The 12,064-nt window shown below is 33.2% G+C and overlaps 1 protein-coding gene across 1 annotated transcript; it reads left to right on the top strand.

Annotated features, from left to right (window-relative positions):
* The first annotated feature begins 6,388 nt into the window (after nucleotides 1-6,388).
* Nucleotides 6,389-11,210, top strand: LOC102583477 (pyrophosphate-energized vacuolar membrane proton pump-like). Its single transcript, XM_006341337.2, has 8 exons — nucleotides 6,389-6,747; nucleotides 8,063-8,637; nucleotides 8,721-9,100; nucleotides 9,316-9,402; nucleotides 9,503-9,833; nucleotides 10,069-10,479; nucleotides 10,589-10,648; nucleotides 10,727-11,210. Exons 1-8 carry the CDS (start codon nucleotides 6,495-6,497, stop codon nucleotides 10,931-10,933), a joined length of 2,304 nt encoding a protein of 767 aa, XP_006341399.1. The 5' UTR covers nucleotides 6,389-6,494; the 3' UTR covers nucleotides 10,934-11,210.
* Nucleotides 11,211-12,064: the final 854 nt, after the last annotated feature.

The raw sequence follows: 12,064 nt of genomic DNA, 5'->3' as shown, positions 1-12,064 counted from the left end.
ATAAGACACAAAAAATATTTGTTCATACTACCCTTTGTTAACTATAAATAGAAGGGCTTTCTCTAATTTTTCAACTATTTTTTCTTAATCTTCTACTCTTCTTCTTCTTGCATTTTTTTTTATGGAATTTATTGTTGTTGAGTGAGTTCGAAGTTTAGCAGAATATGAGGTACCACTATTATGATGAAGTAAGTCGTTCTATCCTAAGAGGGTATATTTCATAACCTTGAGTACTTGGGGAAAATAATTTTGATGATATAATAATAATTTTTTTGCATAATCATTTCTGCAAGCAGGGAGGATCCAGAGCGTTGCCCCCTCCTATTCGAGGCCGGATGGCCGCGCCCCACAAGCATCCAACCTTCCTTTTGCTCTTCCTTCGGTTTGCCTCCACGAACGCGCCACTTAAGAGCCCTACTCATATTCCAAAGGCGGGTAAACTCGCTCTTACCTGCAACTAAATCTGCTTCTATATCCTCCTCTTATCTTAGGGGGTAATCAAGCCGGTACTTGCGGATTCAGGGGCGCATCAAGTCGGAAGAGTGTTGCAGAAAGATAAAGATCTGAGGCTAAAGTGTTGGCCAGTCTGTCTTGTCTCGGATACTTAGGAAAAGTAACTGCATTGTACATTAGTATGTAATGTTCCAATATATGAAGTTAACATGATGTAGTCTAAATTCATTTATTTTGTTAACAATTTCTCTTGTGATGTAGATATATGCTTCTGAATATCTTTTCCAAAATTTAGAGAATTGTCACGATTTGTTTTTGATGCTCAAGACAAAAGAATGATTTTATTTATCAGTGTTACTTATGTGATTAGGACTCTCGTGAAGTTTGCTTCAAGATAGTTATTACTATATAAACATTGCCCTTTTGTTTTACTTATTTACTATTTCTTAATATTTCAGTATTTTAGACGAAGAAAAGTTCATCTGACTTGTAATAACGCCAGTTGAAGTTTGTATTAGTTTAATTTTTATTATTTATTTAATAATAAATTTTATGAGATAAATATTTTCATTAATGCAAATATATATTTCTATTTGGGTAGGTATGGATCTTCTAACTTCAAAATATATTATTTTATAATGTTCCGAGTTTATTTTTTATTTTTTTAAAACTCACAACAAATGTGAAAATATGTGAATATGTAAAATATAGTTGTTCTCTTCACATGTTCGTATGACATCTAAACAATTTAACGTAGAATACACATGCAAAACAAATCTGGTTAGATGACAAGAAAAATACAAAACAAATATTGTCTATAAGGTAATATTAGTGAGATGAGACTAATTACATGATTGAATCTCATCAAATTGAAATAAATATATACATTATTGTATTTAGCTAAAAAAACTTTTCATTGACCATCTTCATAGGTTTGCGTGAATAAGAGATATATATGACGATCCACGTTGAACATTCACAAAAGAATCTGCAATAATATTTTTTGATAAGCTTATTATTCAAATCTTCACTTAAATAAGCAATATTATTTACTATAACATATATTTTTGGAATTGATAATCACGTGCAACACACGTGTAAAAAAACTACTATTGAAAAAAATCAAAACAATCATGAAAAAAAGAGACGCTATAAAAATTCAAAAATCACTTCGTACGACCATTTATTACATTTTCTTAAACATAAATTCATGTTAACATAATTATTGAATTTCAATTAACATTACAAGTTCATATGAGTTACAGTGTGTTCAATTTATTTCATAATTAAAGTGTTAAATGAAAGAAGGGTGCAAATAATATTTTATTTCATAAAGAGGTATCATATCATCTTGTCAATTCCTATCTATATAAAATTATTATGTGTTAACTTAAAAATATCTAAAAATTGTCAATGCATATATTTGGCCTTATTAATTAATTAAGAATGTGTTGTCATAACCTTTCTAATACAAGTCAAGCTTTAAGACGATGATGGTTTGGATGGGGGTAGAGTTGTCATTATTTTTGTCTTGACAATTATTTTTTCTTCCTGAAATCATCCGTCTTTTGATCTTTTTGTATTGTTAGTTTTTTCCCTTCCTCTTTTTGAAAATCAAATGAAAAAAATTAAGTTTTTTTTTATTGAAAAAAAATAATTTTAAGTATTATGAATGAACACATGGAAAGAAATCAAGAATTTTTTAGAAAAAGACGTTATGAGATTAATATGATATAAATTTATATCACTCATATCATTTGATGAAAATTTATGAAGTCAAAAGAATTGATGGAAAATAATTATAGATCATGAAAAATTACAAAGAAATTATTTAAGAAAAAAAATTAAAGGCAAAGGAAGAGTATACAAAAGTTATTGCATGGCGAAAACTCACACATTAAAGTCTCAATTCAACATAGGAAACAATCACCTACTCAAAGTTATTGCATTCGGAAGTATAAATACTTATCAAAATCTTAAATAAAAAGTATAAAATAATTAGCATTTATATTGAATAAAAGAAAAAAAAAACAAAGAATAAAGTGTTTTTATACCTTAGCGTAGGTTTACTTTTTCTGTCTTTCGCATTAGACATAAAGATAATTTAAGCCATTGTTAATTTTTTTCTTCAACTAAATGAATCAAAGACAAACTGAAAAAAGAAAAAAAATAAAGTACCTAAAAAGTATTATATTTTGAAACTCCGATACATTTTTCACACTATTGCATATTTATACTACTTCTAAAACAACCAAAAAAGAAAGAAGTGGACAAATTATTACCTTGAAAATGCAGCTTCATAACCAAAATAATATTTAATAGCAAAGGTCTTGACATAGGATTTTGTCTCTTTGAATTCGTTTGTAACAAATCTCATACTTATCGGGAGACAATGAATTTTCATCGTATGTAATTACATTGAACAATTACAAAGTATTAATACATCTTTTCTAGTCTGGAAGGTAAATGCAAATAGATGTGACTATTCAACAATCAAAACATATTTCAAATTAAGCTAAAGAAGTAATAATATAAGTAAGAAAGTAGACAACAAATGTAGAGGGATAAGATAGAAGACTTTTCTTATTCTTCCAAGTATATTCAAGTGTTTCTCAAATCTTCAAGTGCATAACATAATTCCTCAAGACCTCTATTTATATTGTTACATAAAGACATATAAAGAGATAACAATAAACAAGACATTAATTCTTGAGAATGTGGGGAAGATTAAGCGGCATTGAAGATAAAAGAGGAAGTGGTACAGGTGTGAGTTTATTACACATAATGATGGAATTACATCTTGAAATTATGGACATCTACATTAATATAACATATTTACAATAAAACATTAATCATTCAACAATTATATAAATATTAACTATATTAAAAATGAGGAAAAAACTAACAAATGCTCAAAAAAGAAGGAAAAAGATAAATAAGAATGAAGGTCATAGATATGTACGACATCACCTTGTCTACATTTAGCTTTATTATATATATAAATTAAAGAATCAAATAAATTGAGGAATAATAATTGACATTTTTTTTATATATATAATAAGAAAATATCCACAAGGCAAAAAAAGAAAAAAAAAAAACTGATAAGACTTTTAGTTTTTCAAATTATGAGAATTGAGTGGAGTAGTAAATTTTTAGACATTCAATTTTGTACATTAAAGAATAAAATAAATGGAGTAGTAGTAATTGTCATTTTACTTTTTTATATAATATAAAAAAAAATTGGCATGTGAAGAGTCTTTAAAAAAATATTTGGCATGTGAGAGTCTTTGATATATAGAAATGTTCCTTCATCAATATAATATTTATTTATATTAAATTAAATAATGCTTTTACAATAAATTAAATATTTTAAATATGAAAAAAGGGCCAAAAGAAGGAGAAAAATGAAAATTGAGAATGAAGATTATAGAGAGGTGCCACATTCTCTATGTTTCTCCTTTATATAGATATATAGATTCTTAGTCAATATGACTTTAATTATTATCATCAGTTATCTTTACCATGATAAAGAATGATCATTATTGTATATCATCAATCATCATCAGACTTATTACTACAATTAACTATGGCCTAACCTATTGGTGACCCCTAAAGTTGGCATTAATTTTAACTTAGACACCTTAACTAAGTTTTGTTCATTTTAGACACCTTATGTCATACTGCATTGTGTCATTTTAACACTTTTTTAACAATCAGTCAAATATATAAGGTGTGTGTAACACACTCGCCGATGACGTGTCAAAGTGGCAAATTAAATAGAAACATGTGGCATATATATCAAAAATAGTTTCTAAATAATGATATTTTAGTAGAATGGAGAAGTAGCCAATGACTAAATGACATGTGGTTTTTTTTACACACAAAAAAAAAAACGTCTTCTCCACCTCTACCCACCCTAACCCCAACCCTTTCCCCACCCACATCATCTTCTCCACCCGTCTCCCACCCCACCCATCGTCTTTGAAAAAGATTTTTCGCTGCCCATCTTTTTTGCGACATCATGAATCGTGGCCCTTCTAATGGGTTGAATTTTTATTTTTTTAAAAATACCTTCGTGTTGAAATTCGTTTTTTTCTTTTCTGTAGCATCATCAAACCTATTTCTCCATGGAAGAGTTTCAAGTTTTGAGAGATGGTGGCTGAAAAATGAGGAAGAAAATGAAAAAAAAAGAGATTAAATAAGCCTTTCACGCGCTGGTATTGACTGTATTACACTCACTATGCCATGTCAGTAAAAAATGTCAAAATGACACAACACGACATGACATGAGGTGTCTAAAATGAACAAAGCTTAATTAAGGTGTTTAAGCGAAAATTGATGCCAACTTTAGGGTGGTACCGATAGATTAGGCCAACTATCAACATCAACCACTATTGTCAGTTATTGCCCTCAATAATTATTACCCATGACTCCATCGTTAGCCAACACTTCTCTTAATCATTATCTACAATTACTATTACTTGTTGTCATCATCACTCAATCACCACATTTTTTAATTATTTTTATTGTACAATAATAAATTAGTTTAATACTTTATTAATAACTTCTTAATAATTACATTTTAAATAAAATTAAGTTTCAAATATTTAGATGGTGAAAAATAACAATCTTAATTAGTTTTCATAGCTTAATATATTATTATTATTATATTTAGGTTAAGATATTCAATTACTTTTTGGGACAAGTTATATTGGTGTTTTTTTTTAAAAAAAAACTTGTCCCAAAAAAATTATTTTTCTTAAAAGCCTCATCTATTACTTTGGACTTATTTTGCTTGATTTGTGTAATATTTACTTCAAGAAACATTTGCCGATATGTATAATTTTTGACGATGCTAAAGAACGTAACAAATGAATTCTACATAATTTGAAGTTAATAAGTGTGTTTATTTGTTATGATTGGATATTTTTTGATATTTTTAAAAATATATGGGTTATAAGTCATATTTCATGTAACTAAAAAAAATATTTTTAAAAACGTTGGCCGGATACCCATTGAAACTTTAACAAAATTCCACCAAATCTATTTTTTTCAAAAATATTTGAAAATTCATGACTAATCGCTAGTTTAGTCTTAATTTATCATGCTTTAGTACTATTATTTTAAAAAAATTTCAAATTATATAAATCAATCTTTAATATGATACAAATAATACTTGAATTAGGACAAAAAATTAAGTAAAAGATTTAATCCGCCTACCCCAAAACTTGTACACCCCTTTTGATACAAAAAGGCATGCTATAACTCATCATCCCCCATTTACAACGTGTCATTTTTATGTTCTACTAATCCATTCCACTATTCACGGAGTTACCAAATTTCACGGCAATTTTTTAATTTAAAAAATTAAAAGTGACCTTTTTAAACCTCTAAAAACAAACAAAATAAAATAAAAATTAAAAGAATAATAAGGGTATATCCGATTAGAGGCATGCACGCTATTCAACACAAGCGACGTCAGGCACCGTCATCTAATTGAATTCTAAATATTCTTAATAAAAATTAGCTAAGTAATTACGAAATTTTTTATAATGATAGAGATCCAACCAACAATAGTTGTGTGACCCTCCATTGATTAATTGACACTTGGATATGAATAATTTGATTATCTTCAAATTATCTCATAAACAATTTGATTAGTCCACATATTGTAAAGGAATTAATTCCTGATCCAATAATAATCCTAAAGATGCGTGAAAAATAAGCTCTTTTCTTTTTTTTAGAATAGAGTTCCCGCTCTACTTTCAAGTCCGCCGAGCACCGATTCATCTACTCTACACCGTTGATTACTTTTGATGATGAATCATCATAGAATCTAACGGCTAAAATACGAAAGCACATCATAACTATGATAAAGTCCTTCACTTTTCACAATACTCATATTTTCTCGGTATATAATGAAGTGTAGCTAAAACTCCACCAACTCAGGAAACCCTCCGAAAAGCCGTGTTGTTCTTCACTCTTCATTTAATCTTCTTGCCGCTATTTTCCGGCGAGGTTTTTAGGGTTCCGTTCATAGAATGGGGTCGGCGTTGTTGCCAGATCTAGGGACAGAGATAGTGATTCCAGTATGTGCCGTCGTTGGAATCGTCTTCTCTTTATTCCAGTGGTACCTTGTCTCGCGTGTTAAAGTCTCGTCGGAACGTGGAGCTACTTCTCCGAGTAACAATAATAAGAATGGATATGGAGACTATTTGATTGAAGAAGAGGAAGGAATTAACGACCAGAACGTTGTTGCGAAGTGCGCCGAGATACAGAATGCCATCTCTGAAGGTGAAATAATAAGCTCTTATATGGATCTCTTTATGTTCTTCTCAGATTTAGTTGCACTTGTACTTATCTATATGTGCTCTTTTTCTACTCATTTTTTAGTGATAAATCTTTGTGATATGGAAAAGAAAGGGTGCAAAATTTCATGTCGTCTAAATTCCACGATTATGAACCTAGTGGTGCCCGAAGTTAGTGTTGTTTTACTTGTTGAAATCAACATATTTTCTAGCTTTATTTCGTTGTTGTTTTCGAGTCTACGACGGTTTGTTTCTGTTTGAAAATTATATTGTAATCTACATGTTGTAGATGCATTAGCTGAGACGAGGAACAGAGGGTTTAGGGTTTATTCTGATAGAACCTACTGCTTTAAAGTTGCTCTGTTCAGCTCTTTGGTGTAATGGCTGACACTGGATCTACCTTTATTCATTTTTAATATTATCAGCTTGCTTGATCTCGAAGAATATTAATAGTAACTTTGTTGATGCGTTGTCCTGTTTCATCTTCATGCTGCGTAGTTACTGTTGCTAATATGGAAGACTGAGAAAAGTCAGTTTGGCAGCCATACTTGTAAACAGGAGCTTGTTGGCTCATGTTTTTTTTGTAGGTTGAACCAACCCGGCTCATCTTGTAATTTGCTAAATAATTTTTATTGGAACTCAACTTTTCTTCACTTTACACTTTATACGTAGTGCTATTTTCTTAACCTGAATTTACCTTTTGCCTTTAGTTGTCCATAAACATCTTGGTTGTGGACTGGTCAGTAGTCTTTTCTCAACTCTAGTGAACTTGATGAAATATATTGCATGGTTTCTGTTTGAACCATCATGATTTGCTTTGCACTTTGTCTGAGTGAAACTACTTCAAAAAGTTGGTAAGACAAGCTGTCATTCCTGAAAATTTAAGTTCTGCTTAAAGCATTCACCCCTTGTTAATACTTTCTCATGTGGTTTGCCTGAGTGTAGGAACTGTGGTACTTTTTGAACTATGCCATGTATATTATATTAGACCAACGTGGGTGTACAGCCTGTCAAAACTTTGGGCATAGTATGCTTGTTTTTCCAATGCAATACCAACAAAGTTCAAAACGAGTGCAAACAAAATTCTGTCACAATTAACTAGCATATGCAATGGCATAAGTTTAGTATTGTTCTGCTGCAAGTTTCATCAATGGTTCTATCCTCATTGTCTTAGCCTGTTTTTATCTTGCTTTCTTCATGAACAAGCGTTTGTATATATCAGGTTGTCTAGACTGCACTACCTGCACGGTACCTTTTGTTCTTTAGCACTATCTAATATTTGAATTGTTTTTTTATGGCAGGGGCAACATCTTTTTTATTTACTGAGTATCAGTATGTGGGTATCTTCATGATTGCTTTTGCAATCCTGATCTTCCTTTTCTTGGGCTCAGTTGAAGGTTTCAGCACTAAGGGCCAGCCATGTACTTACAACAAGGAGAAGATGTGCAAGCCAGCCCTTGCAACTGCAATCTTCAGCACGATATCCTTCTTGCTTGGTGCTGTCACTTCTGTTATCTCTGGTTTCTTAGGGATGAAAATTGCAACATATGCAAATGCAAGAACAACTTTGGAAGCGAGAAAAGGTGTTGGGAAAGCTTTTATTGTTGCATTCAGGTCTGGTGCAGTGATGGGTTTTCTCCTTGCCGCCAATGGCCTCCTAGTTCTTTACATTGCCATTAATCTCTTCAAGCTTTACTATGGTGATGACTGGGAGGGTCTTTTTGAGGCAATTACTGGATATGGGCTTGGTGGATCCTCAATGGCTCTTTTCGGTAGGGTTGGTGGTGGTATTTACACCAAAGCTGCTGATGTTGGTGCTGATCTCGTTGGTAAGGTTGAAAGGAACATTCCAGAAGATGATCCCAGAAATCCTGCTGTAAGCTAAACTTTCCTCTTCATGTGTATTTTGCCATCTCCTGAAGAAATCTTGTTAATAATCTACTTTCAATGTCCTTGCAGGTGATTGCTGATAATGTTGGGGATAATGTTGGGGACATTGCAGGAATGGGGTCTGATCTTTTTGGTTCATATGCTGAATCATCTTGTGCTGCTCTTGTGGTGGCTTCCATCTCATCTTTTGGAATTGAACATGATTTTACATCCATGTGTTACCCCCTGCTTATAAGCTCCATGGGGATTCTCGTTTGTTTGATAACCACCCTTTTTGCTACTGACTTTTTTGAAATTAAGGCTGTCAAAGAAATTGAACCAGCACTGAAGAACCAACTCATTATATCAACTGTTCTTATGACAATTGGAATTGCAATTGTTACATGGACTTGCCTTCCGTCTTCCTTCACCATTTTTAATTTTGGCACTCAGAAAGTTGTCAAGAATTGGTGAGTGTCAACTTAACGTTTGGACAATACTAAATATTGAATTTGACACCCGTTGTTACTAAATGCCACTGAATCAGAAGTGAGCTATTCTTTTAAGAATATATTGTTTAGGTTGACTATGTCTCTTAATTCCTTTTGTCTTGTCCGTTGAGTGAGTATGTGTTCACGTAATTAATAGACACTTGACGATTAAATTGATTGGTTTGATTGTGCAGGGAACTCTTTTTATGTGTGGCCGTTGGTCTTTGGGCTGGACTTATCATCGGATTTGTCACCGAGTACTACACTAGCAATGCTTACAGGTAAAAGTGTAGTCTGACTGCATTCTATGATTTTGTGCCTGTGATGTTGATAATCTTCATGTTTGTCTTATTTTGCTTTTCTTGTTGTTTCTGTTTGCAGCCCTGTCCAAGATGTAGCAGACTCCTGCAGGACTGGTGCTGCGACAAATGTTATTTTTGGCCTTGCTCTTGGATACAAATCTGTCATCATTCCTATCTTTGCCATTGCAATAGCTATCTTTGTCAGTTTTTCTTTTGCTGCCATGTATGGTATTGCAGTTGCTGCTCTTGGAATGTTGAGCACAATTGCAACTGGATTGGCGATTGATGCATATGGTCCTATCAGTGACAATGCTGGAGGCATTGCTGAGATGGCTGGCATGAGCCACCGGATCCGTGAAAGAACTGATGCCCTTGATGCAGCTGGAAATACCACTGCTGCGATTGGAAAGGTTTGTAAATTGGTCTTGATTTTCATTTTGTGAGCCCTTATAGATCCTTCTCTGTTTTCAATTTCTCCTTATACATTGTATGGTGGTTAAATCTTTATGGACATTTTGATATTTTTCAATTATGCATCTCGTCTTTCGTCTATATAGTCATGCTTTCCTTTTTCTGCATTTGCATAATGGAGATCTTTCCCAGCATTTCTTCCTTTCCTAACTGTGGACATTCATTTCTTTCCAGGGCTTTGCCATTGGATCTGCTGCACTTGTGTCTCTGGCTCTGTTTGGTGCTTTTGTTAGTCGGGCTGCAATTTCAACGGTTGATGTCTTGACCCCCAAGGTGTTTATTGGTTTGATTGTTGGAGCCATGCTTCCCTACTGGTTCTCTGCCATGACCATGAAGAGTGTGGGTAGTGCAGCTTTGAAGATGGTTGAGGAAGTGCGCAGACAATTTAACACTATTCCTGGTCTCATGGAAGGCCTTGCTAAACCTGATTATGCCACTTGTGTTAAGATCTCGACTGATGCATCTATCAAGGAAATGATTCCACCAGGTGCCCTAGTCATGCTCACACCCCTCATAGTTGGTATTTTCTTTGGAGTGGAGACACTTTCTGGTGTACTTGCCGGTGCTTTGGTATCCGGTGTACAGGTATGATCAGATTCTTCCGCTTTATGATTTTGGAGTTTTAAGGATTCTGTTCAAATATGGGTTCTTTTAAAAGAATTATATCCAAATCTCATGTGTGTATTTTTTCCAGATAGCAATATCTGCATCAAACACTGGAGGTGCATGGGACAACGCCAAGAAGTATATTGAGGTATAGAAGACACATCCAACTTTATGTATGTGTTTCATGGCACACACTAGAGTTTATTAAATTTGCTTTCTCTATCAGGCTGGTGCTTCAGAGCATGCAAGGACTCTCGGCCCAAAGGGTTCTGAACCTCACAAGGCTGCTGTTATTGGCGACACCATCGGTGACCCCCTGAAGGACACTTCAGGCCCATCACTCAACATTTTGATCAAACTGATGGCAGTTGAGTCACTTGTATTTGCTCCATTCTTTGCCACTCATGGTGGTATCCTTTTCAAGATCTTTTAAGGAAAGTTGGTTGTAGCCGAGACTTGTGGCATCTTTTTCAGTCAACATAGCAAGGGATTTTTGGATTAGTTTCTAGTCAGAAGTGGAGTTTCGGTGATTTGATGATGATGATAGTTGTCACTGTAAGGAGGGTAGAAGAAAATTGGTCAGTGTTGTAGTAAAATAGTCTTGAAGCTAGCGTATTAGCTTTGTCATATTTCATAGACATTAACTTCCAATTTTGTCTGTACTATCATTATCCACGTTTAAGTTAATGGAGCAACTATTCAGCTTTTCATTTGTTACAGAAGGTAGGTAGTCTTTTCATCACAATGATAGTTCATTGTTGGTTTGTGTCTTTTTTATCATTTAGTCTTTTCAGCTCTCCCTCCTCCCATCTCTCTCTAGAGGTCTTGTTGGAAAAAAAATAAGCTTGCGGGATAATGCTAGTTTTGTGCAAGAACTGGGATAATGCTAGTTTTGTGCAAGAACTGGAAAAAAAATAAGTTTGCCTGATTGTGTTGAATTAAGGTGAAGTTCTTATGTACAAGAACTGGAATCATTTTTCAGATTGTCAATAATCACTAGTCCCATTCTCCCCTCCGTGTGCGCGCAAGTATAATGTCAAACTTACTTTTCATTCTGTTGTTTCATTGGAAAGTGTTTCCGTGTTCTGTAATTTTTTAATTATATATATATATATATTTGAAATCAGGAGCCCATTTCCAGATGTGGTCTTGAGATATGAGAACACTTGAACTGTGATAAAACAACTAGACAACAAGACATTCGCTCTCAGCTTCTGCCTAAATCATTTGACCTTAATACTTAGGGCACTTCAATTCTTCTGTTTTGGCAAGTTATAGAATACTAGAGAAGTAAAGGGGAATGGTTAATAAGTTGTAATGTTTTGCCTTCGACCTATTAAAAGGTGAACAATTCTATATATATTGGATCTCTAAGCTTGGTGAGTACTTGGTGCACCATCTCGCTTCGACCCTTTACTGCATTTTTTTACCATCTACTAGAACAATCAGGCGTCAATTTTCAAGGTATATTCCTCAGCTCCCTTTGAATTTGACTGCTTAATAGTCAAAGCAATTCATTCAGTTGGTTCAAAGTAGATGGGTAAAATTAGTCCATGAAATTATA

Source organism: Solanum tuberosum, unplaced genomic scaffold (genome assembly GCF_000226075.1).
Source record: "Solanum tuberosum cultivar DM 1-3 516 R44 unplaced genomic scaffold, SolTub_3.0 scf00026, whole genome shotgun sequence".
Lineage (NCBI taxonomy): Eukaryota > Viridiplantae > Streptophyta > Magnoliopsida > Solanales > Solanaceae > Solanum > Solanum tuberosum.
The sequence above is the reverse complement of the archived record's forward strand: the minus strand, read 5'-3'. Positions and strand labels throughout refer to the sequence as shown.